Consider the following 26520-nt stretch of genomic DNA (forward strand, 5'->3'; position numbering starts at 1 on the left):
AGGGTTGAAAAAAAACTTTAAAAAAAGCTGTGAAACATTAAAACAAGTAGATAAATGTACATTTACATTTGGTCAAATTCACTTAAAAGATTCATGTTACTGCTTTAATTAAAGAAATACATTATTTTAGGCTTGTTGCCAGTTTGGAAAGTAGCAGCGTTGAACGATGCTTTAAATTATACTCAAGGATAAATAATATGACCATTGCTGAGATCATACAACAACAGTATCATCATTTTAAATCATATATTGTTGTTTGCATGCATTTGCTGGCACCTTTGACCTTTGCTATCATTTTGCGCCAAAAAATCAAAAAATCAAAATAGAATTATGTTTTATTTTAGTTTAAATTGTAAAGAAACAACTAGAAAATATATAATAATCTTGCAGGACAGATTATAATTCAGGTCACCGGTCGGAAGGAGGATTTGGGGCCGGAAATGGCCCCCAAACCCAGCAGTTTGAGCTCCCTGACCTAAAGGGACCTTTCTTTATTTTAATTTAGTTTTATACTCTTATTTATGTATATTACTTTTATTTTATTTATTTCCCTGATGTTTGTTCTTTGTGCTATCCCCTGCTGCTGTAACAAACTGATTTCCCCCATTATAATAAATATATAATAAAGGATTATCTTATCTTCTCTCATTTTATCTTATCTTATATGTCATGTTGTTTTTAATGTGTATGTTTATTTCTTTGCCCACTCTGCACAATAATTTCCTCTTATGGTTATAATGTTATAAAAAAAACTAAACAGCCTTGTGTATTTTATCTCCTATATTACTATTTTTATTATTTTTTGTGCTTTATGAAATATTACAGTTAAAAAAAAAAAAACGTTCAGTTAAAAATAAACAAATAATATAAAAATAAATTAATAATATGATGACGTAAAGGCGTGGCTCCACCACTGACGCGCCGACGTGCAGCGGAAGTCTCCGGCGGGGCTGCTCTTCAACTTCGCCCCAGTCCGTTGTTTGTGGGTGATGTTTGTGCCGTTAAACGACTCACGATGCCTGTGCAGAGCCTGCCCGTCCGGGATGCGTCCATTCAGTTCCGTTTGCTGCAGCAGTATCTGGTCCTGCTGAAGAAATACCCCATCCTCACTAAATCCGTAACGAGGTCAGTGGCTGTATTCGTTAAACTCACTCACTGTTGGACTTCATTCTGCATCCTGCTGCTGCTGTTGTCCACTTTCTCCTCAGTCTGACAGTAAAATACGAGACTTTTAACTAAAAGCACTGAGTTAATTTACTGTTTGCTGCATTGTGGTATCAGTTCGTTTGCAGTTCTTTATGTGATTGTTGACTTTAAAGTGTCTTTTGTTTGCACTGACCACAGACTGCCCTTTTGTGTCAGCACTGTGGCTTCAGCCAATCAGCATCTGCCAGGAAAACCTCCCCTGACAAGTTCATGACACTGATTTTGAGATAATCAGGGTATGTTATTATGCATGTACCTGTTGCATATTGATAGAGTTGTCTTTGTGTGTGTGTGTGTGTGTGTGTGTGTGTGTGTGTGTGTCTTTGATGTTTTCAGTGGCATCCTCTCAGCTTTAGGAAATCTTCTGTCTCAGATTTTGGAGGCGAGAAAAAAGGCCAAAAGTGGAGCCCTGGTCAGTGAGATCGACACCACTGGAGCTGCACGCTATGCCATTTACGGGTGAGACTTTATACCAAAACAAATGGAGGGTTGACGTGCTTTTTTTCATGGTTCATCTACAACAACAAAAAAGAGAGAACATTGTGTTCCCTGTTCAAATCTGTGCATCTAACCCTAACCCTATATTGGTAGTTATTGTGCTTTGTTGTGTATTGCAGGTTGTTTATTACAGGACCGGTCAGCCACTACTTTTACCAGCTGATGGAAGTGTGGATGCCCACCACAGACCCGTACTGTATAATCAAACGTCTGCTACTGGATCGGCTTTTTTTTGCCCCCGGCTTTCTGCTCCTTTTCTACTTTGTTATGACCATCCTGGAGGTGAGTCACCTCAGAAACGCTCCCTCCTGATCACCTCATTATGCCATTTGATTTATTGCAGGGTCATGAAGATAGAAAAGACCAGTGTAAAATAGTTACATAACCAATTACTGCATATAAAAGTAATTAGTTGTTAGGTAAAGCAACTTTTTTAATGCTTCAATTCTCTTATTAATGCACACAGCTGTCAGATATATTATTTTAATGTTGCTGTGGGACAATTTTGTCTAGTTATGAATCCTCCTGACCACCAGAGAGCAGCAACGAGTAGCGTTCCTACCTGTAAGATGACAAGATCAGCATTAACATTATGTATGTCAGCATTAACTGAGCTTTCATTCAATAGTTAATAAATAATTGTTTGATGACCAGACTTTGGTCGAGTGACATTAGATCGTAAATCATAAAATCATCGACATAGTTCTCCACTTTTTTCCGGTATGACAAACATAACAAGTAACAAACCCATTTAAATCATAAATTGTAATGTAATAATTACGTTATTTAATTTAAAAACATAATTCATTACATTAGTACCTACCGCCACAAGTAGTGCAATTACAGTAACACCAGAGTAATAGTGGGAGAAAAAAACACTGAAGTTGTTAAAAAATAAACATATTAAGACAGAGAATTGTATAAAAAGTTATCACATAGCAGGAAAACTAATCTCTGATGATCACAGGAAACAATCTGCTCAAAATTAGTTATTGTGTTCTCTATTTGTGTTAATTGTATAGTTAATATCAGTTGTTCTGTACTGTTACTGTTATGCATTAAATATAATTTGAAATACATAAAATATGTCACATACTTAGGGGTCGTCGGTTTACTCAGTGATAGAAAAGATGTTCCAAAGGGGGAAAAAGGTTGAAAAAAACCCACTACTTATATAACACGCTACATCTAACACTGGAAAAGTAATTAAAAGACAAGAACGGTCGAAATTGCTGCAGCAGAGGCCGAGATCTCCTGAATATGAGCCCATTTTAATGGGTGAAGCTCAAATAACGCAGGATCCTACAGTTGCTTGTCTTTTAAACGCCATGTTTGTTATAATTTGTGTACTTGACAGGTTTAGTAGTGCTCACCATGACTAGTTTTTGAGGAAATTGGACCCTTTAAAGGATTTACTGCCACTAGTGCAACGCTTCAACCTGGATATTTATTATAGTAATTAATTCACTGTCTTCTTGTATTGTATGCAATATTAAACGCGTCATAAAGTGTGTTTTATATAGAAAGAAGAAGAGCAAAGGAAAGGGAGATATGTGGTAATTCCAATCTATTTACAGGGGAAAGGGTGGGGAGATTTTGAAAAGAAGATGAGAGGAAGTTACTGGACTGCTTTAAAGATGAACTGGAAAGTTTGGACTCCCTTCCAGTTTGTCAATATCAACTTTGTGCCTGTTCAGGTGAGTATTTCACCGACATCCTGTCACAATGCAACGCTGAATCACACACTGACACCTCTCATGTTTATTCACCCTTTCCTGTATTCTCTGTTGTTGTTGTTGTTTTTTTGCTTTCAGTTCCGCGTGCTGTTTGCCAACATGATTGCCCTGTTCTGGTACGCCTACCTTGCATCTGTGAGGAAATGAATCTTCCTGCTGTGGCTTTTTAAGCTGTTTACCGCACTGCTGTACACCTGCTCCTGATCGGGACGATAATTCTCACACACAGTAGCCTAACAGACCTGTACACTGAGTTTAAGCCATTATAACATGCTGCTATGATACTGCGTTTGTAATGACAACATAATACATGTTTTTTTTACCGAAGCACTGTAAGATGTAATCTTGATTTATACTATTGAATGATTTAAAGTGCCTTGTTACTTGTGGTGTGTGCAGGGTATACAGCTCCACATCTGTGGCTGATGTAATATTACAGAACAGGAAATGTGAAGACACAATGCAAATTCACACTTTAAATAGTTTCTTTATTATTTTTTTTAATTACCCAAATAACAAAATTAAAAACATATATTTGTGAAAATAAATTTTTTAACACACCATGTTGTCTATATGTGTAACATTTGTATTTGCCAAAATTAAATATTAAACCAAAATAAAAGTTGTAAGATTATAGAGGAATGTGTTGGATTTTCTTAAATTGAAAGACTAATAAATACAAAAATAAAGCATTTGAGGTTATTTGATCTTCATCGTATTAAATTAAGGAATGTACATTTCATTGATTAATTATCTGATATATGAGCTTGGTGGGTGCTCAGCCTCCTCTCAGACGCAGCAGCATGTCGATGGTGCTCTGATGTTCGACGTTGTACTCTGAAAGTCTCCCACCGGTCATCTCTCTGCTTTGGTGAAGGAGCCTCTGCTGGCTCACCGGGACCCCCTCTCTTTTCTCGACCTTGGTCTTAAAGTCGTTCACAGTCTCGTCGGGTCTGATGTCATAGGTGCTCAGCTTCCCCTTCTCGTTTCTGACGAACACCTGGATGGTCTCCGGCTGCTGGGTGACCAGCAGAGACACCATGGATCCAGACTGTAGACCGTAGTAGCAGAGACGCTTTGAGTCGTCGTTGAGTTGAGTCGTCTGGCCGTTCACAAAGACCAGCTTCTGCCTCTGAGGGGAAACTCCAAGTTTCTCGTGGATGAGTCTTTTCAGAGAGCTCACTGTGTCCTGTGGGTTCACCGTCAGGGTGTGGAACCTCCCATCCAGCATTTTAATAGTGATATCCATCATGAAAGTGGCCTGAAAGACAGTTCAGTACATGTTAAATATAAGTGAAGAGTGCATATATAAGAAAACATGTTTATTCGGTTCAACCCCCCCCAAAAAAATGTCCAATAAATATGATTTGAATAGGGTTTTTTACGTGAAAATTACAATTATGATGCAGAAATGATCATTCCCACTATCTTATATCTGTCAAAATAACCGCAATAGGATTTGTTTTTTAACCATAAATATCATGCAAACTCTTTTCAGTAAAGTCTCACAGTGCAGTGTTGATAAAGAGAGATTCCTACCTTGTGATCTCGTTTGTAAAATCTTCAGGAAAACTTCTTGAAAAGTCTCGACAAAGGTGACAATCGAACAGAGGATTGTTAGGAACAGCTGTGTCAGAGGTTTCAGCTCCCACAGTTTATATACAGTCTGCCTCAGCTGATCAACACCGCCCCCTTTACTTCACATTCGTTTTCCTTCTCTGCCTTTATAACTTTCGGTTTCCATTCTCCTGACATGACACAGCTACTGTGAGCGCTTGTAATGTTTTCATACCAATACGGTCCAATGGTGTGTTTACACCACCGAATAATCCGGTTTTATTAGTGGAGAAACAGCTGTTAGTGAGAATGAATCACCTGGGAGTTTTACCTGATCATCTTATATAAGGTCAAAGATCAAGACTGTCTTTAAAGAAAACAAATACATATTTACAATTATGAGTGTAAATTAACAGATCTATATTGTGTAGTAGCCTAATTGTTATTTATTGGATTCATGAAGCAATTTCTGACACATGAAAAGTCTAAATTAGTTTATATTATCACTTAAAACAAGATGTCAACATGTATTTTATGGCTTTTTGCCTGAAGGAGTGTCCAATGAGCTTCAGAGTTAACTGAGTTAACAGAGTACACTTTAACAGCAGTTGAATGACTGATGGACTCAGAGTTTTCTCTGTAGAGTCGGTGGGAGACATTGTCCAAGATGGCATGAATCTTGGACAGCATCCTCCCTCTCTGACACCGCCGTCAGAGAGTCCAGCTCCACTCCCACAACGTCACTGGCCTTGTGGATCAGTTTATTGAGTATTGATTCACATCCTCCGCATGGTCCTGCAGATGTTGAAGGACCTCAGACTCCTCAGGAAATAGAGATGGCTTTAGAGCCTTTGTGTGTGAAGGACAGTGGCCACAAAACTCATGAACAATGCTACAGTCCCTATCTGGAGTCAGGTTTTGGTTTGTCCATTCTGTGCTACTGTAGAAAGATGGTGGACTGCATAGAAGAGGACTGGCTGCCTCTGTTGATATAAAAGGCTCATTCTAACAAAAACACAACGATTCTTATTTTTTACATGATGTTTTATTTTTTTGTCTTTTTTTAAATTTTCTTATTTAATTGTTATATGACTTTGTTCAGTACATTTCAATACACCCTTGACCCTGTCTTAACCTACTTATGACAAATAAAATTAAACTGATTCAACACAATACTAACAATCTAAAGTAAACTCTGCACTAATGTTGAAAGTTCAGAGGAGAAAACATCAGATCGATGCCTCTCCAATGGCACTTACTGAATATATTGATTAAACTGTAACCAAAACACAAAATCCCCACAGAGGAAATCCCCAGAAAGACACAGGCAGCCTCCCTACAACCCTACAACACACAACACTGCAACACACAACCCTACAACACACAACACTGTAACACACAACCCTGTAACCCACAATCCTACAACACACCACCCTCTAACACACAACCCTGCAACACACAAACCTGCAACACACAAACCACAACCCTGCAACACACAAACCTATAACACACAACCCTGCAACACACAACACTGTAACATACAACCCTGCAACACACAACCCTCTAACACACAACCCTGCAACACACAAACCTACAACACACAAACCTACAACACACAATTAACACTAACTGCACACTTGTGGGAGGTCAGAATCAAAATGCACATTCGTTGTTGCTTTAGTGTTTTTTAAAGTTTGAAGAGAAGATGAAGCAAAGTTACTGAAACTTTCTGTCTGTTCAGATTAACATCCTGTCATCAGTCAAATGAAGCTGCTAAAATGCTGACACCATCTTTTTTTCCTTTTCAGTCCAGAGTGCTGTTGTTTCATTGTCTTACAGACGCACATGAATCCTCTTCACAGAGGTTTTAGGCTGTTTACTGTCTGTATATGCTACCTGTTAAACATCTGACAATAATGCTCACACACAGAAGCTCTTCTGTCTCCTAATAAACCAACAACCAGGTTATGCCATTATAAAATGCTCCTATCACTGTTGGTAATAACAGAATATAATAAATGTAGTTTATAATACATTGACAGAGCATTGTAAGATGTATTAATCTTGATTTATATTATAGAGAAAGTCTGTTTTATATATCTAAATAATATCAATAACAACTCCACCTCTGAGCTGGTGAAATATTACAATGCAGGATATATAAAAGACACATGTACATTTACATTTGGGACTTTTTTTATTTTTTTGTAAAGTTTCCAGTTGACAAAAATAAAACATAATTTTTTTTCCAAATGAGATTACAACATGCCAGGTTGTGTGTACAAAATATTTGTATTGTAAAAACAAAATAACATCAAGTCAAAAGGTTTTTATGACAAAATTACACATCAGGGGAATGTTTTCTTTACTTTTTCCAAATGAAAATACAAATAAATAATAATAAATATGGCATTTGGGATGATTTGATCTTCATTTTTGTGAAATTAAGGAATGTACAGTGTATGAAGTCTCTGATATATTAACCAGAAACGTCCTCAGCCTCCTCTCAGACGCCCGGTCATGTTGATGGTGTCATGAGCCTCGATGTTGTAGTCTGAGAGTAGTTTACCATCCTCCAGCTGTCTGCTTTGGTAAAGGAGCCTCTGCTGGTCCGCCGGAACCCCCTCTCTTTGCTGGACCTTGGTCTTGAAGTTCCTCACAGTCTCATTGGGTCTGACATCATAGGTGCTCTTCTTACCCTGTAGGTTGCTGAGGAACACCTGGATGGTCTCCGGCTGCTGGGTAACCAACAGAGACACCATGGATCCAGACTGTAGACCGTAATAGCAGAGAGGCTTTGAGTCGTCGTTGAGTTGAGTCGTCTGGCCGTTCACAAAGACCAGCTTCTGCCTCTGAGGGGAAACTCCAAGTTTCTCCTGGATGAGTCTTTTTCAGAGAGCTCACTGTGTCCTGTGGGTTCACCGTCAGGGTGTGGAACCTCCCATCCAGCATTTTAATGGTTATATCCATCATGAAAGTGGCCTGACCAGACAGTTCAATACATTTTAAATATAAATTAGGGATTTGAATAGGTTTTTTTTTATGTGAAAATGACGAGTATGATGCAAAAATGATCATTCTCACTATCTTATATCTGTCAAAATAACCGCAATATGATTTGTTTTTAACCATAAATATCATGAAAACTCTTTTCAGTAAAGTCTCACAGTGCAGTGTTGATAAAGAGAGATTCCTACCTTGTGATCTCGTTTGTAAAATCTTCAGGAAAACTTCTTGAAAAGTCTTGACAAAGGTGGCAAACGAACAGATGATTGTTAGGAGCGGATGTGCCAGAGGTTTCAGCTCCCACAGTTTATATACAGTCTGCCTCAGCTGATCAACACCGCCCCCTTTACTTCACATTCCTTTTCCTTCCCTGCCTTCATAACTTTCTGTTTCCATTCTCCTGACATGACACAGCTACTGTGAGTGCTTGTAATGTTTTCATACCAATGCTGTCCAAAGGTGTCTTTACAAAACCAAATAATCTGGTTTTATTAGTGGAGAAACAGCTGTTAGTGAGAATGAATCACCTGGGAGTTTTACCTGATCAGGTTATTTAAGGTCAAAGATCATTAAGGAAAACAATACATAGTTTTAACAATAATGAGAGTAAAAGTAACCAAATTAACAGATATGTAGTAGCATTATTGTTGTTTATTGGATTCACAAAGACATTTTTGAGACATGAAAAGTCTAAATTAGTTTATATTATCACTTAAAACCAGATCTCAATATATATTTTATGGCCTTTTTGTGTCCACTGAACTTCAGAGTTTACTGAGCATTTCAATGAACATTTCATTTTAAAGGTAAAACAAACAATTAGTGATTAAACGGTCCCAAAAATCACAAACCTGATGTAAAGTTCAGAGTTACTCACACATCTCAGTGTCAAGCCTTTAGGAAAAAGTCTCCAGATTATGTAGTAAAGATTTTAGCTAATGTTTTATTTTGCATTCAGATTATTTGTCCATCTCTCTCTCCGTGTTTCCTGCTCACAGACTGAAAGAGGAAACTGAAATAGAGCAAGTTGGCTCCCACTGACCCCGAGAAGAAGAACTTCCCACACCCAACCTGTGGTGACACACAACAAATCAGCAGCAACACCTGTAACAAAAGACAGAAACATAGATGATTGTTTGAGTGTTTTTATTCATCACTTATAAACAAAGCATGTGCCGATTTATTGATTATAAGTGTTTTATTTTGCTGCTGCCACCTTGTGCTCATTGATATCTGTCTGATATCGTGATACACACATGTGCAATACTTCTGAATACACTTCTCACTTTACTTTTAGTCTTCTTTCATATATTCATATGTATCCACAATAGTGATACTCATTCAATAGTCTGTGCACCTGACACACAATAATCACTTGCTCATATCTATACAGTGCAAGCAAATCTATTTATACTTAAGGGACCAGTGTGTAGGATTTATAAATACACACTGGACCTTTAAGTTTATTGTACATATTTCTATAGTAATATTTTATTCATCTCATTCCATTTTATTTTAATCTTTCTTTAATTTTCTTATTTTATTGTTATATGACTTGTGCTGTTACTGCTGAGTTGAGCTCTTCTCATTCAGGACATTTCAATTCACCATTGACCCCATGTTAACCTACATATGACAAATAAAACTAACCTGATTCAACACAATACCAACAATCTAAAGTAAACTCTGCACTAATGTTGAGAGTTCAGAGGAGAAAATATCAGATTGATGCCTCTCCAATGGCACTTACTGAATACACTAATTAAACTGTAACCAAAACACAAAATCCCCACAGAGGAAATCCCCAGAAAGACACAGGCAGCCTCCCTACAACCCTACAACACACAACATTGCAACACACAACCCTACAACACACAACACTGCAACACACAACCCTACAACACACAACACTGCAACACACAACACTACAACACACAACCCTGCAACTAAATTAAGACAAACTTAGAACAAACCCTGGCAGATCAGCACTAACTGCACACTTATTGGAGGTCAGAATCAAAATAATGTTTTTTAAAGTTTGAAGAGAAGATGAAGCAAAGTTACTGAAACTTTCTGTCTGTTCAGATTAACATCCTGTCATCAGTCAAATGAAGCTGCTAAAATGCTGACACCATCTTTTTTTCATTTTCAGTTCAGAGTGCTGTTGTTTCATTGTCTTACAGACGCACATGAATCCTCTTCACATATTAATCTTGATTTATATTATAGAGAAAGTCTGTTTTATATATTTAAATAATATCAACAACAACTCCACCTCTGAGCTGGTGAAATATTACAATGCAGGATATATAAAAGACACATGTACATTTACATTTGGGACTTTTTTATTTTATTGAAAAGTTTCCAGTTGACAAAAATAAAACATCATTTTTTTTCCAAATTAGATTACAACATGCCAGGTTGTGTGTACAACATATTTGTATTGTAAAAACAAAATAACATCAAGTCAAAAGGTTTTTATGACAGAATTACACATCAGGGGAATGTTTTGTTTACTTTTTCCAAATGAAAAAAGAAATAAATAATAATAAATATGGCATTTGGGATGATTTGATCTTCATTTTTGTGAAATTAAGGAATGTACATTGTATGAAGTCTCTGATATATGAACCAGAAACGTCCTCAGCCTCCTCTTAGACGCCCGGTCATGTTGATGGTGTCAAGAGCCTTGATGTTGTAGTCTGAGAGTAGTTTACCATCCTCCAGCTGTCTGCTTTGGTAAAGGAGCCTCTGCTGGTCCGCCGGAACCCCCTCTCTTTGCTGGACCTTGGTCTTGAAGTTCCTCACAGTCTCATTGGGTCTGATATCATAGGTGCTCTTCTGCCCCTGTAGGTTGCTGAGGAACACCTGGATGGTCTCCGGCTGCTGGGTGACCAGCAGAGACACCATGGATCCAGACTGTAGACCGTAGTAGCAGAGAGGCTTTGAGTCGTCGTTGAGTTGAGTCGTCTGGCCGTTCACAAAGACCAGCTTCTGCCTCTGAGGGGAAACTCCAAGTTTCTCGTGGATGAGTCTTTTCAGAGAGCTCACTGTGTCCTGTGGGTTCACCGTCAGGTTGTGGAACCTCCCATCCAGCATTTTAATGGTTATATCCATCATGAAAGTGGCCTGAAAGACAGTTCAATACATTTTAAATATAAATTAGGGATTTGAATAGGTTTTTTTTTTACGTGAAAATGACGAGTATGATGCAAAAATGATCATTCCCACTATCTTATATCTGTCACAATAACTGCAATATGATTTGTTTTTAACCATAAATATCATGCAAACTCTTTTCAGTAAAGTCTCACAGTGCAGTGTTGATAAAGAGAGATTCCTACCTTGTGATCTCGTTTGTAAAATCTTCAGGAAAACTTCTTGAAAAGTCTCGACAAAGGTGACAAACGAACAGATGATTGTTAGGAGCGGATGTGTCAGAGGTTTCAGCTCCCCACAGTTTATATACAGTCTGCCTCAGCTGATCAACACCGCCCCCTTTACTTCACATTCCTTTTCCTTCCCTGCCTTCATAACTTTCAGTTTCTATTCTCCTGACATGACACAGCTACTGTGAGCACTTGTAATGTTTTCATACCAATGTTGTGCAAAGGTGTCTTTACAAAATGTGATAATCCAGTTTTATTAGTGGAGAAACAGCTGTTAGTGACAATGAATCACAGGGGAGTTTTACCTGATCAGGTTATTTAAGGTCAAAGATCATTAGGGAAAACAAATACATAGTTTTAGCAATAATGAGAGGAAAAGTGACCCAATCAACATATAAGTAGTAGCATAATTGTACTCACACATCTCAGTGTCGGGCCTTTCGGCAACAGTCTCCGGATTATGCTTTAAAGATTTTAGCAAATGTTTTATTTTGCATTCAGATTATTTGTCCATCTCTCTTTCAGTGTTTCCTGCTCACAGACTGAAAGGAAACTGAAATAGAGCAAGTTGGCTCCCACTGACCCCGAGAAGAAGAACTTCCCACACCCACCCTGTGGTGACACACAACAAATAATCAGCAACACCTGTAACAAAAGACAGAAACATAGATGATTGTTTGAGTGTTTTTATTCATCACTTATAAACAAAGCATGTGCTGATGTATTGATTATAAGTGTTTTATTTTGCTGCTGCCTCCTTGTGCTCATTGATATCTGTCTGATATCGTGATACACACATGTGCAATACTTCTGAATACACTTCTCACTTTACTTTTAGTCTTCTTTCATATATTCATATGTATCCACAATAGTGATACTCATTCAATAGTCTGTGCACCTGACACACAATAATCACTTGCTCATATCTATACAGTGTATAGCAAATTTATTTATACTTAAAGGACCAGTGTGTAATATTTACTGGCATCTATTTGTTGTTAACAACAGCTGTTAATTGTTTGTCTAGTCACCACAGGGTGGGTATGGGAAGTTCCTTTTTGGGGACAGTGGGAGCCAACTTGAACTATTTCAGTTTCCCCCGTCCGTCTATGAGCGGGAAGCTGGAAATTGCAACTATTTGAATACAGAATCAGAATCAGAAATACTTTATTGATCCCCGGTGGGAAATTTGTTTGTTAGAGATGTTCTACTCACACAACGTTAAAGAATAGAAATAATACTTATAACACAATATCTAGAATATGAATGTATTTGTAAGTATATACATATAAGTAAAAAGTAAAAATGGAAATGGAAATATAAGAAGATAATTAGAGCCTCTATACAAAGTAAATGTAAACATATTCCACAGTATTACTGAAAGAAATTAAATAAATAGTAATACGTTTTATAGATTGTGGTGTTGCAGTTAGAGTTAATTACAAAGAATAACATAATAATCAAGTGAGTTGCACCTTAATTGACTTATTGCACTTTAACAGTTTGAGATAATTATCAGTTTAATGACTGATGGACTCAGAGTTTTCACTGTGGAGTTGGTGGGAGACATTGTCCAAGATGGTATGAATCTTGGACAGCGTCCTCCTCTCTGACACCGCCTTCAAAGAGTGCTGTTGTTTCATTGTCTTACAGACGCACATGAATCCTCTTCACAGAGGTTTTAGGCTGTTTACTGTCTGTATATGCTACCTGTTAATCTGACAATAATGCTCACATACAGAAGCTCTTCTGTCTCCTAACAAACCAACAACCAGGTTACGCCATTATAAAATGCTCCTATCACTGTTGGTAATAACAGAATATAATAAATGTAGTTTATAATACATTGACAGAGCATTGTAAGATGTATTAATCTTGATTTATATTATAGAGAAAGTCTCTTTTATATATTTAAATAATATCAATAACAACTCCACCTCTGAGCTGGTGAAATATTACAATGCAGGATATATAAAAGACACATGTACATTTACATTTGGGACTTTTTTTTTATTTTATTGAAAAGTTTCCAGTTGACAAAAATAAAACATCATTTTTTTTCCAAATGAGATTACAACATGCCAGGTTGTGTGTACATATATGTATTGTAAAAACAAAATAACATCAAGTCAAAAGGTTTTTATGACAAAATTACACATCAGGGGAATGTTTTCTTTACTTTTTCCAAATGAAAATACAAATAAATAATAATAAATATGACATTTGGGATGATTTGATCTTCATTTTTGTGAAATTAAGGAATGTACAGTGTATGAAGTCTCTGATATATGAACCAGAAACGTCCTCAGCCTCCTCTCAGACGCCCGGTCATGTTGATGGTGTCAAGAGCCTTGATGTTGTAGTCTGAGAGATTTTTACCATCCTCCAACTGTCTGCTTTGGTAAAGGAGCCTCTGCTGGTCCACTGGGACCCCCTCTCTTTGCTGGACCTTGGTCTTGAAGTTCCTCACAGTCTCATTGGGTCTGACATCATAGGTGCTCTTCTTACCCTGTAGGTTGCTGAGGAACACCTGGATGGTCTCCGGCTGCTGGGTGACCAGCAGAGACACCATGGATCCAGACTGTAGATTGTAGTAGCAGAGAGGCTTTGAGTCGTCGTTGAGTTGAGTCTTCTGGCCGTTCACAAAGACCAGCTTCTGCCTCTGAGGGGAAACTCCAAGTTTCTCGTGGATGAGTCTTTTCAGAGAGCTCACTGTGTCCTGTGGGTTCACCGTCAGGGTGTGGAACCTCCCATCCAGCATTTTAATGGTGATATCCATCATGAAAGTGGCCTGAAAGACAGTTCAATACATTTTAAATATAAATTAGGGATTTGAATAGGTTTTTTTTTACGTGAAAATGACGATTATGATGCAAAAATGATCATTCCCACTATCTCATTGCCAGAGGTTTCAGCTCCCACAGTTTATATACAGTCTGCCTCAGCTGATCAACACCGCCCCCTTTACTTCACATTCCTTTTCCTTCCCTGCCTTCATAACTTTCTGTTTCCATTCTCCTGACATGACACAGCTACTGTGAGTGCTTGTAATGTTTTCATACCAATGCTGTCCAAAGGTGTCTTTACACAACCAAATAATCTGGTTTTATTAGTGGAGAAACAGCTGTTAGTGAGAATGAATCACCTGGGAGTTTTACCTGATCAGATTATGTAAGGTCAAAGCTCATTAAGGAAAACAAATACATAGTTTTAACAATAATGAGAGTAAAAGTAACCAAATTAACAGATATGTAGTAGCATTATTGTTGTTAATTTGATTCACAAAGACATTTTTGAGACATGAAAAGTCTAAATTAGTTTATTTTATCACTTAAAACCAGATGTCAATATATATTTTATGGCCTTTTTGTGTCCACTTTTATAAATACACACTGGACCTTTAAGTTTATTGTACATATTTCTATAGTAATATTTTATTAATCTCATTCCATTTTATTTTAATCTTTCTTTAATTTTCTTATTTTATTGTTATATGACTTGTGCTGTTACTGCTGAGTTGAGCTCTTCTCATTCAGTACATTTCAATTCACCATTGACCCCATGTTAACCTTCATATGACAAATAAAACTAAACTGATTCAACACAATACCAACAATCTAAAGTAATCTCTGCACTAATGTTGAGAGTTCAGAGGAGAAAACATCAGATCGATGCCTCTCCAATGGCACTTACTGAATACACTAATTAAACTGTAACCAAAACACAAAATCCCCACAGAGGAAATCCCCAGAAAGACACAGGCAGCCTCCCTACAACCCTACAACACACAACACTGCAACACACAACCCTACAACACACAACACTGCAACACACAACACTACAACACACAACCCTGCAACTAAATTAAGACAAACTTAGAACAAACCCTGGCAGATCAGCACTAACTGCACACTTATTGGAGGTCAGAATCAAAATAATGTTTTTTAAAGTTTGAAGAGAAGATGAAGCAAAGTTACTGAAACTTTCTGTCTGTTCAGATTAACATCCTGTCATCAGTCAAATGAAGCTGCTAAAATGCTGACACCATCTTTTTTTCCTTTTCAGTTCAGAGTGCTGTTGTTTCATTGTCTTACAGACGCACATGAATCCTCTTCACATATTAATCTTGATTTATATTGTAGAGAAAGTCTGTTTTATATATTCAAATAATATCAATAACAACTCCACCTCTGAGCTGGTGAAATATTACAATGCAGGAAAATATAAAAGACACATGCACATTTACATTTTGGACTTTTTTTTGTTTTATTGAAAAGTTTCCAGTTGACAAAAATAAAACATCATTTTTTTTCCAAATGAGATTACAACATGCCAGGTTGTGTGTACAACATATTTGTATTGTAAAAACAAAATAACATCAAGCCAAAAGGTTTTTATGACAGAATTACACATCAGGGGGAATCTTTTGTTTACTTTTTCCAAATGAAAATACAAATAAATAATAATAAATATGACATTTGGGATGATTTGATCTTCATTTTTGTGAAATTAAGGAATGTACATTGTATGAAGTCTCTGATATATGAACCAGAAACGTCCTCAGCCTCCTCTCAGACGCCCAGTCATGTTGATGGTGTCAAGAGCCTTGATGTTGTAGTCTGAGAGATTTTTACCATCCTCCAGCTGTCTGCTTTGGTAAAGGAGCCTCTGCTGGTCCGCCGGAACCCCCTCTCTTTGCTGGACCTTGGTCTTGAAGTTCCTCACAGTCTCATTGGGTCTGATATCATAGGTGCTCTTCTGCCCCTGTAGGTTGCTGAGGAACACCTGGATGGTCTCCGGCTGCTGGGTGACCAGCAGAGACACCATGGATCCAGACTGTAGATTGTAGTAGCAGAGAGGCTTTGAGTCGTCGTTGAGTTGAGTAGTCTGGCCGTTCACAAAGACCAGCTTCTGCCTCTGAGGGGAAACTCCCAGTTTGTTGTGGATGAGACTTTTCAGAGAGCTCACTGTGTCCTGTGGGTTCACCGTCAGGGTGTGGAACCTCCCATCCAGCATTTTAATGGTTATATCCATCATGAAAGTGGCCTGAAAGACAGTTCAGTACAAATTTAAGTTAAATATAAGTGTAGAGTGCAGATGTAAGAAAATATGTTTATTCGGTTCAATCCCCCCAAAGAATGTCCAATAAACATGATTTGAATAGGGTTTTTTATGTGAAAATTACGATTATGATGCAAAAATGATCATTGATGAATGATCATCTGTCAAAATAACTGCAATATGATTTGTTTTTAACCATGAATATCATGCAAACTCTTTTCAGTAAAGTCTCACAGTGCAGTGTTGATAAAGAGAGATTCCTACCTTGTGATCTCGTTTATAAAATCTTCAGGAAAACTTCTTGAAAAGTCTCGACAAAGGTGACAATCGAATAGATGATTGTTAGGAGCGGATGTGCCAGAGGTTTCAGCTCCCACAGTTTATATACAGTCTGCCTCAGCTGATCAACACCGCCCCCTTCACTTCACATTCCTTTTCCTTCCCTGCCTTCATAACTTTCTGTTTCCATTCTCCTGACATGACACAGTTACTGTGAGCGCTTGTAATGTTTTCATACCAATGCTGTCCAAAGGTGTCTTTACACAACCAAATAATCTGGTTTTATTAGTGGAGAAACAGCTGTTAGTGAGAATGAATCACCTGGGAGTTTTACCTGATCAGATTATGTAAGGTCAAAGCTCATTAAGGAAAACAAATACATAGTTTTAACAATAATGAGAGTAAAAGTAACCAAATTAACAGATATGTAGTAGCATTATTGTTGTTTATTGGATTCACAAAGACATTTTTGACACATGAAAAGTCTAAATTAGTTTATATTATCACTTAAAAACCAGATCTCAATATATATTTCATGGCCTTTTTGTGTCCACTGAGCTTCAGAGTTTACTGAGCATTTCAATTAACATTTCATTTTAAAGGTAAAACAAACAATTGGTGATTAAACGGTCCCAAAAATAACAAACCTGATGTAAAGTTCAGAGTTACTCACACATCTCAGTGTCGGGCCTTTTGGCAAAAGTCTCCAGATTATGCCTTAAAGATTTTAGCAAATGTTTTATTTTGCATTCAGATTATTTGTCCATCTCTCTCTCTCAGTGTTTCCTGCTCACAGACTGAAAGAGGAAACTGAAATAGAGCAAGTTGGCTCCCACTGACCCCAAAAACAAGAACTTCCCACACCCACCCTGTGGTGACACACAACAAATCAGCAGCAACACCTGTAACAAAAGACAGACACATAGATGATTGTTTGAGTGTTTTTATTCATCACTTATAAACAAAGCATGTGCTGATTTATTGATTATCAGTGTTTTATTTTGCTGCTGCCTCCTTGTGCTCATTGATATCTGTCTGATATCGTGATACACACATGTGCAATACTTCTGAATACACTTCTCACTTTACTTTTAGTCTTCTTTCATATATTCATATGTATCCACAATAGTGATACTCATTCAATAGTCTGTGCACCTGACACACAATAATCACTTGCTCATATCTATACAGTGTATAGCAAATTTATTTATACTTAAAGGACCAGTGTGTAAGATTTACTGGCATCTATTTGTTGTTAACAACAGCTGTTAATTGTTGTTTGTCTAGTCACCACAGGGTGGGTGTGGGAAGTTCCTTTTTGGGGACAGTGGGAGCCAACTTGAACTATTTCAGTTTCCCCCGTCCGTCTATGAGCGGGAAGCTGGAAATTGCAACTATTTGAATACAGAATCAGAATCAGAAATACTTTATTGATCCCCGGTGGGAAATTTGTTTGTTAGAGATGTTCTACTCACACAACGTTAAAGAATAGAAATAATACTTATAACACAATATCTAGAATATGAATGTATTTGTAAGTATATACATATAAGTAAAAAGTAAAAATGGAAATGAAAATATAAGAAGATAATTAGAGCCTCTATACAAAGTAAATGTAAACATATTCCACAGTATTACTGAAAGAAATTAAATAAATAGTAATATGTTTTATAGATTGTGGTGTTGCAGTTAGAGTTAATTACAAAGAATAACATAATAATCAAGTGAATTGCACCTTAATTGACTTATTGCAGTTTAACAGCACCAGTTTAATGACTGATGGACTCAGAGTTTTCACTGTGGAGTGGGTGGGAGACATTGTCCAAGATGGTATGAATCTTGGACAGCGTCCTCCTCTCTGACACCGCCTTCAAAGAGTGCTGTTGTTTCATTGTCTTACAGACGCACATGAATCCTCTTCACAGAGGTTTTAGGCTGTTTACTGTCTGTATATGCTACCTGTTAAACATCTGACAATAATGCTCACATACAGAAGCTCTTCTGTCTCCTAACAAACCAACAACCAGGTTATGCCATTATAAAATGCTCCTATCACTGTTTGTAATAACAGAATATAATAAATGTAGTTTATAATACATTGACAGAGCATTGTAAGATGTATTAATCTTGATTTATATTATAGAGAAAGTCTGTTTTATATATCTAAATAATATCAATAACAACTCCACCTCTGAGCTGGTGAAATATTACAATGCAGGATATATAAAAGACACATGTACATTTACATTTGGGACTTTTTTTATTTTATTGAAAAGTTTCCAGTTGACAAAAATAAAACATAATTTTGTTTGCAAATGAGATTACAACATGCCAGGTTGTGCGTACAACATATTTGTATTGTAAAAACAAAATAACATCAAGCCAAAAGGTTTTTATGACAGAATTACACATCAGGGGAATGTTTTATTTACTTTTTCCAAATGAAAATACAAATAAATAATAATAAATATGACATTTGGGATGATTTGATCTTCATTTTTGTGAAATTAAGGAATGTACAGTGTATAAAGTCTCTGATATATGAACCAGAAACGTCCTCAGCCTCCTCTCAGAAGCCCGGTCATGTTGATGGTGTCAAGAGCCTTGATGTTGTAGTCTGAGAGATTTTTACCATCCTCAAGCTGTCTGGTTTGGTGAAGGAGCCTCTGCTGGTCCGCCGGAACCCCCTCTCTTTGCTGGACCTTGGTCTTGAAGTTCCTCACAGTCTCATTGGGTCTGATATCATAGGTGCTCTTCTGCCCCTGTAGGTTGCTGAGGAACACCTGGATGGTCTCCGGCTGCTGGGTAACCAGCAGAGACACCAGGGATCCAGACTGTAGACCGTAGTAGCAGAGAGGCTTTGAGTCGTCGTTGAGTTGAGTAGTCTGGCCGTTCACAAAGACCAGCTTCTGCCTCTGAGGGGAAACTCCCAGTTTGTTGTGGATGAGTCTTTTCAGAGAGCTCACTGTGTCCTGTGGGTTCACCGTCAGGGTGTGGAACCTCCCATCCAGCATTTTAATGGTTATATCCATCATGAAAGTGGCCTGAAAGACAGTTCAGTACAAATTTAAGTTAAATATAAGTGTAGAGTGCAGATGTAAGAAAACATGTTTATTCGGTTCAATCCCCCCAAAGAATGTCCAATAAACAGGATTTGAATAGGGTTTTTTGTGTGAAAATGACGATTATGATGCAAAAATGATCATGCCCACTATCTCATATCTGTCAAAATAACTGCAATATGATTTGTTTTTAACCATAAATATCATGAAAACTCTTTTCAGTAAAGTCTCACAGTGCAGTGTTGATAAAGAGAGATTCCTACCTTGTGATCTCGTTTGTAAAATCTTCAGGAAAACTTCTTGAAAAGTCTCGACAAAGGTGACAAACGAACAGATGATTGTTAGGAGCGGATGTGTCAGAGGTTTCAGCTCCCCACAGTTTATATACAGTCTGCCTCAGCTGATCAACACCGCCCCCTTTACTTCACATTCCTTTTCCTTTTCTGCCTTCATAACTTTCAGTTTCTATTCTCCTGACATGACACAGCTACTGTGAGCACTTGTAATGTTTTCATACCAATGTTGTGCAAAGGTGTCTTTACAAAATGTGATAATCCAGTTTTATTAGTGGAGAAACAGCTGTTAGTGACAATGAATCACAGGGGAGTTTTACCTGATCAGGTTATTTAAGGTCAAAGATCATTAGGGAAAACAAATACATAGTTTTAGCAATAATGAGAGGAAAAGTGACCCAATCAACATATAAGTAGCAGCATTATTGTACTCACACATCTCAGTGTCGGGCCTTTCGGCAACAGTCTCCAGATTATGCTTTAAAGATTTTAGCAAATGTTTTATTTTGCATTCAGATTATTTGTCCATCTCTCTCTCAGTGTTTCCTGCTCACAGACTGAAAGGAAACTGAAATAGAGCAAGTTGGCTCCCACTGACCCCGAGAAGAAGAACTTCCCACACCCACCCTGTGGTGACACACAACAAATAATCAGCAACACCTGTAACAAAAGACAGAAACATAGATGATTGTTTGAGTGTTTTTATTCATCACTTATAAACAAAGCATGTGCTGATGTATTGATTATAAGTGTTTTATTTTGCTGCTGCCTCCTTGTGCTCATTGATATCTGTCTGATATCGTGATACACACATGTGCAATACTTCTGAATACACTTCTCACTTTACTTTTAGTCTTCTTTCATATATTCATATGTATCCACAATAGTGATACTCATTCAATAGTCTGTGCACCTAACACACAATAATCACTTGCTCATATCTATACAGTGTATAGCAAATTTATTTATACTTAAAGGACCAGTGTGTAGGATTTACTGGCATCTATTTGTTGTTAGCAACAGCTGTTAATTGTTGTTTGTCTAGTCACCACAGGGTGGGTATGGGAAGTTCCTTTTTGGGGACAGTGGGAGCCAACTTGAACTATTTCAGTTTCCCCCGTCCGTCTATGAGCGGGAAGCTGGAAATTGCAACTATTTGAATACAGAATCAGAATCAGAAATACTTTATTGATCCCCGGTGGGAAATTTGTTTGTTAGAGATGTTCTACTCACACAACGTTAAAGAATAGAAATAATACTTATAACACAATATCTAGAATATGAATGTATTTGTAAGTATATACATATAAGTAAAAAGTAAAAATGGAAATGGAAATATAAGAAGATAATTAGAGCCTCTATACAAAGTAAATGTAAACATATTCCACAGTATTACTGAAAGAAATTAAATAAATAGTAATACGTTTTATAGATTGTGGTGTTGCAGTTAGAGTTAATTACAAAGAATAACATAATAATCAAGTGAATTGCACCTTAATTGACTTATTGCACTTTAACAGCACCAGTTTAAAGACTGATGGACTCAGAGTTTTCACTGTGGAGTGGGTGGGAGACATTGTCCAAGATGGTATGAATCTTGGACAGCGTCCTTATCTCTGACACCGCCTTCAAAGAGTGCTGTTGTTTCATTGTCTTACAGATGCACATGAATCCTCTTCACAGAGGTTTTAGGCTGTTTACTGTCTGTATATGCTACCTGTTAAACATCTGACAATAATGCTCACATACAGAAGCTCTTCTGTCTCCTAATAAACCAACAACCAGGTTACGCCATTATAAAATGCTCCTATCACTGTTTGTAATCACAGAATATAATAAATGTAGTTTATAATACATTGACAGAGCATTGTAAGATGTATTAATCTTGATTTATATTATAGAGAAAGTCTGTTTTATATATTTAAATAATATCAATAACAACTCCACCTCTGAGCTGGTGAAATATTACAATGCAGGATATATAAAAGACACATGTACATTTACATTTGGGACTTTTTTTATTTTTTTGTAAAGTTTCCAGTTGACAAAAATAAAACATAATTTTGTTTGCAAATAAGATTACAACATGCCAGGTTGTGCGTACAACATATTTGTATTGTAAAAACAAAATAACATCAAGTCAAAAGGTTTTTATGACAAAATTACACATCAGGGGAATGTTTTCTTTACTTTTTCCAAATGAAAATACAAATAAATAATAATAAATATGACATTTGGGATGATTTGATCTTCATTTTTGTGAAATTAAGGAATGTACAGTGTATGAAGTCGCTGATATATGAACCAGAAACGTCCTCAGCCTCCTCTCAGAAGCCCGGTCATGTTGATGGTGTCAAGAGCCTTGATGTTGTAGTCTGAGAGATTTTTACCATCCTCAAGCTGTCTGGTTTGGTGAAGGAGCCTCTGCTGGTCCGCCGGAACCCCCTCTCTTTGCTGGACCTTGGTCTTGAAGTTCCTCACAGTCTCATTGGGTCTGATATCATAGGTGCTCTTCTGCCCCTGTAGGTTGCTGAGGAACACCTGGATGGTCTCCGGCTGCTGGGTAACCAGCAGAGACACCAGGGATCCAGACTGTAGACCGTAGTAGCAGAGAGGCTTTGAGTCGTCGTTGAGTTGAGTAGTCTGGCCGTTCACAAAGACCAGCTTCTGCCTCTGAGGGGAAACTCCCAGTTTGTTGTGGATGAGTCTTTTCAGAGAGCTCACTGTGTCCTGTGGGTTCACCGTCAGGGTGTGGAACCTCCCATCCAGCATTTTAATGGTTATATCCATCATGAAAGTGGCCTGAAAGACAGTTCAGTACAAATTTAAGTTAAATATAAGTGTAGAGTGCAGATGTAAGAAAACATGTTTATTCGGTTCAATCCCCCCAAAGAATGTCCAATAAACAGGATTTGAATAGGGTTTTTTGTGTGAAAATGACGATTATGATGCAAAAATGATCATGCCCACTATCTCATATCTGTCAAAATAACTGCAATATGATTTGTTTTTAACCATAAATATCATGAAAACTCTTTTCAGTAAAGTCTCACAGTGCAGTGTTGATAAAGAGAGATTCCTACCTTGTGATCTCGTTTGTAAAATCTTCAGGAAAACTTCTTGAAAAGTCTCGACAAAGGTGACAAACGAAGGGATGATTGTTAGGAGCGGATGTGCCAGAGGTTTCAGCTCCCCACAGTTTATATACAGTCTGCCTCAGCTGATCAACACCGCCCCCTTTACTTCACATTCCTTTTCCTTCCCTGCCTTCATAACTTTCTGTTTCCATTCTCCTGACATGACACAGCTACTGTGAGTGCTTGTAATGTTTTCATACCAATGCTGTCCAAAGGTGTCTTTACAAAACCAAATAATCTGGTTTTATTAGTGGAGAAACAGCTGTTAGTGAGAATGAATCACCTGGGAGTTTTACCTGATCAGGTTATTTAAGGTCAAAGATCATTAAGGAAAACAATACATAGTTTTAACAATAATGAGAGTAAAAGTAACCAAATTAACAGATATGTAGTAGCATTATTGTTGTTTATTGGATTCACAAAGACATTTTTGAGACATGAAAAGTCTAAATTAGTTTATATTATCACTTAAAACCAGATCTCAATATATATTTTATGGCCTTTTTGTGTCCACTGAACTTCAGAGTTTACTGAGCATTTCAATGAACATTTCATTTTAAAGGTAAAACAAACAATTAGTGATTAAACGGTCCCAAAAATCACAAACCTGATGTAAAGTTCAGAGTTACTCACACATCACAGTGTCAAGCCTTTAGGAAAAAGTCTCCAGATTATGTAGTAAAGATTTTAGCTAATGTTTTATTTTGCATTCAGATTATTTGTCCATCTCTCTCTCCGTGTTTCCTGCTCACAGACTGAAAGAGGAAACTGAAATAGAGCAAGTTGGCTCCCACTGACCCCGAGAAGAAGAACTTCCCACACCCAACCTGTGGTGACACACAACAAATCAGCAGCAACACCTGTAACAAAAGACAGAAACATAGATGATTGTTTGAGTGTTTTTATTCATCACTTATAAACAAAGCATGTGCCGATTTATTGATTATAAGTGTTTTATTTTGCTGCTGCCACCTTGTGCTCATTGATATCTGTCTGATATCGTGATACACACATGTGCAATACTTCTGAATACACTTCTCACTTTACTTTTAGTCTTCTTTCATATATTCATATGTATCCACAATAGTGATACTCATTCAATAGTCTGTGCACCTGACACACAATAATCACTTGCTCATATCTATACAGTGCAAGCAAATTTATTTATACTTAAGGGACCAGTGTGTAGGATTTATAAATACACACTGGACCTTTAAGTTTATTGTACATATTTCTATAGTAATATTTTATTCATCTCATTACATTTTATTTTAATCTTTCTTTAATTTTCTTATTTTATTGTTATATGACTTGTGCTGTTACTGCTGAGTTGAGCTCTTCTCATTCAGTACATTTCAATTCACCATTGACCCCATGTTAACCTACATATGACAAATAAAACTAAACTGATTCAACACAATACCAACAATCTAAAGTAATCTCTGCACTAATGTTGAGAGTTCAGAGGAGAAAACATCAGATCGATGCCTCTCTAATGGCACTTACTGAATACACTAATTAAACTGTAACCAAAACACAAAATCCCCACAGAGGAAATCCCCAGAAAGACACAGGCAGCCTCCCTACAACCCTACAACACACAACACTGCAACACACAACCCTACAACACACAACACTGCAACACACAACACTACAACACACAACCCTGCAACTAAATTAAGACAAACTTAGAACAAACCCTGGCAGATCAGCACTAACTGCACACTTATTGGAGGTCAGAATCAAAATAATGTTTTTTAAAGTTTGAAGAGAAGATGAAGCAAAGTTACTGAAACTTTCTGTCTGTTCAGATTAACATCCTGTCATCAGTCAAATGAAGCTGCTAAAATGCTGACACCATCTTTTTTTCCTTTTCAGTTCAGAGTGCTGTTGTTTCATTGTCTTACAGACGCACATGAATCCTCTTCACATATTAATCTTGATTTATATTGTAGAGAAAGTCTGTTTTATATATTCAAATAATATCAATAACAACTCCACCTCTGAGCTGGTGAAATATTACAATGCAGGAAAATATAAAAGACACATGCACATTTACATTTTGGACTTTTTTTGTTTTATTGAAAAGTTTCCAGTTGACAAAAATAAAACATCATTTTTTTTTCCAAATGAGATTACAACATGCCAGGTTGTGTGTACAACATATTTGTATTGTAAAAAAAAAAATAACATCAACATCAAGTCAAAAGGTTTTTATGACAGAATTACACATCAGGGGAATGTTTTCTTTACTTTTTCCAAATGAAAAAAGAAATAAATAATAATAAATATGGCATTTGGGATGATTTGATCTTCATTTTTGTGAAATTAAGGAATGTACAGTGTATGAAGTCTCTGATATATGAACCAGAAACGTCCTCAGCCTCCTCTCAGACGCCCGGTCATGTTGACGGTGTCAAGAGCCTTGATGTTGTAGTCTGAGAGATTTTTACCATCCTCCAGCTGTCTGCTTTGGTAAAGGAGCCTCTGCTGGTCTGCTGGGATACCCTCTCTTTGCTGGACCTTGGTCTTGAAGTTCCTCACAGTCTCATTGGGTCTGATATCATAGGTGCTCTTCTGCCCCTGTAGGTTGCTGAGGAACACCTGGATGGTCTCCGGCTGCTGGGTGACCAGCAGAGACACCATGGATCCAGACTGTAGACCGTAGTAGCAGAGAGGCTTTGAGTCGTCGTTGAGTTGAGTCGTCTGGCCGTTCACAAAGACCAGCTTCTGCCTCTGAGGGGAAACTCCAAGTTTCTCGTGGATGAGCCTTTTCAGAGAGCTCACTGTGTCCTGTGGGTTCACCGTCAGGGTGTGGAACCTCCCATCCAGCATTTTAATGGTTATATCCATCATGAAAGTGGCCTGAAAGACAGTTCAATACATTTTAAATATAAATTAGGGATTTGAATAGGTTTTTTTTACATGAAAATGACGATTATGATGCAAAAATGATCATTCCCACTATCTTATATCTGTCAAAATAACTGCAATATGATTTGTTTTTAACCATAAATATCATGCAAACTCTTTTCAGTAAAGTCTCACAGTGCAGTGTTGATAAAGAGAGATTCCTACCTTGTGATCTCGTTTGTAAAATCTTCAGGAAAACTTCTTGAAGTCTTGACAAAGGTGACAATCAAACAGATGATTGTTACGAGCAGCTGTGTCAGAGGTTTCAGCTCCCCACAGTTTATATACAGTCTGCCTCAGCTGATCAACACCGCCCCCCTTTACTTCACATTCGTTTTCCTTCTCTGCCTTCATAACTTTCAGTTTCTATTCTCCTGACATGA

The 26520-nt window shown here is 37.3% G+C and overlaps 4 protein-coding genes, 1 long non-coding RNA gene and 1 pseudogene across 19 annotated transcripts; 2 read left to right on the forward strand and 4 right to left on the reverse strand.

The window, feature by feature from the left end:
• Nucleotides 1-928: 928 nt before the first annotated feature.
• On the forward strand, nt 929-4003 carry LOC127375744 (peroxisomal membrane protein 2-like). The gene is made up of 5 exons (XM_051421959.1): nt 929-1125; nt 1543-1665; nt 1824-1986; nt 3282-3401; nt 3519-4003. The coding sequence occupies exons 1-5, from the start codon at nt 1016-1018 to the stop codon at nt 3585-3587; spliced, it is 585 nt and encodes a 194-aa protein (XP_051277919.1). The 5' UTR covers nt 929-1015; the 3' UTR covers nt 3588-4003.
• LOC127375748 (polyubiquitin-B-like) lies at nt 3908-8284 on the reverse strand. 2 transcript variants are annotated; one of them, XM_051421979.1, is made up of 2 exons: nt 8195-8284; nt 3908-4701 (listed from the first exon to the last, which is right to left on the reverse strand). In XM_051421979.1, exon 2 carries the CDS (start codon nt 4690-4692, stop codon nt 4219-4221), a length of 474 nt encoding a protein of 157 aa, XP_051277939.1. In that variant the 5' UTR covers nt 4693-4701; nt 8195-8284; the 3' UTR covers nt 3908-4218. The 2 variants fall into 2 exon arrangements, with proteins under 2 accessions (XP_051277939.1, XP_051277938.1); XM_051421978.1 differs by lacking the exon at nt 8195-8284 and adding an exon at nt 4980-5107.
• On the reverse strand, nt 7176-11928 carry LOC127375747 (polyubiquitin-B-like; annotated as a pseudogene).
• LOC127375749 (uncharacterized) lies at nt 7565-16447 on the forward strand. Its single transcript, XR_007887395.1, has 3 exons — nt 7565-7702; nt 10857-11078; nt 16385-16447. It is a non-coding gene; the product is annotated as an uncharacterized LOC127375749 (long non-coding RNA).
• LOC127375745 (polyubiquitin-B-like) lies at nt 10331-26318 on the reverse strand. Of its 14 annotated transcripts, none has more exons than XM_051421969.1 (4): nt 23171-23302; nt 19733-19776; nt 14130-14139; nt 10331-11078 (listed from the first exon to the last, which is right to left on the reverse strand). In XM_051421969.1, the coding sequence occupies exons 2-4, from the start codon at nt 19765-19767 to the stop codon at nt 10647-10649; spliced, it is 477 nt and encodes a 158-aa protein (XP_051277929.1). In that variant the 5' UTR covers nt 19768-19776; nt 23171-23302; the 3' UTR covers nt 10331-10646. The 14 variants fall into 14 exon arrangements, with proteins under 14 accessions (XP_051277929.1, XP_051277928.1, XP_051277926.1 ...); XM_051421968.1 differs by lacking the exons at nt 19733-19776; nt 23171-23302 and adding exons at nt 16395-16438; nt 20058-20113; XM_051421966.1 differs by lacking the exons at nt 14130-14139; nt 19733-19776; nt 23171-23302 and adding exons at nt 22836-22889; nt 26303-26318.
• Nucleotides 25279-26446, reverse strand: LOC127375746 (polyubiquitin-B-like). Its single transcript, XM_051421977.1, has 2 exons — nt 26303-26446; nt 25279-26089 (listed from the first exon to the last, which is right to left on the reverse strand). The coding sequence occupies exon 2, from the start codon at nt 26078-26080 to the stop codon at nt 25604-25606; it is 477 nt and encodes a 158-aa protein (XP_051277937.1). The 5' UTR covers nt 26081-26089; nt 26303-26446; the 3' UTR covers nt 25279-25603.
• Between the last annotated feature and the right edge of the window lie 74 nt (nt 26447-26520).

This window comes from Dicentrarchus labrax, unplaced genomic scaffold (genome assembly GCF_905237075.1).
Source record: "Dicentrarchus labrax unplaced genomic scaffold, dlabrax2021, whole genome shotgun sequence".
In the NCBI taxonomy this organism is placed as follows: domain Eukaryota; kingdom Metazoa; phylum Chordata; class Actinopteri; family Moronidae; genus Dicentrarchus; species Dicentrarchus labrax.

Excerpts from the sequence above, each read along its gene's own strand:
- LOC127375746 (XM_051421977.1), bottom strand. The coding sequence starts at position 26,080 with ATGATGGATATAACCATTAAAATGCTGGATGGGAGGTTCCACACCCTG.
- LOC127375748 (XM_051421979.1), bottom strand. The coding sequence starts at position 4,692 with ATGATGGATATCACTATTAAAATGCTGGATGGGAGGTTCCACACCCTG.
- LOC127375744 (XM_051421959.1), top strand. The coding sequence starts at position 1,016 with ATGCCTGTGCAGAGCCTGCCCGTCCGGGATGCGTCCATTCAGTTCCGT. Across the intron at positions 1,126-1,542 it reads CTCACTAAATCCGTAACGAG|TGGCATCCTCTCAGCTTTAG; the intron begins GTCAGTGGCTGT and ends TGATGTTTTCAG. Across the intron at positions 1,666-1,823 it reads GCACGCTATGCCATTTACGG|GTTGTTTATTACAGGACCGG; the intron begins GTGAGACTTTAT and ends TGTGTATTGCAG.
- LOC127375745 (XM_051421966.1), bottom strand. The coding sequence starts at position 22,880 with ATGATGGATATAACCATTAAAATGCTGGATGGGAGGTTCCACACC. Across the intron at positions 11,079-22,835 it reads TGGATGGGAGGTTCCACACC|CTGACGGTGAACCCACAGGA; the intron begins CTGACGGTGAAC and ends AGGTTCCACAAC.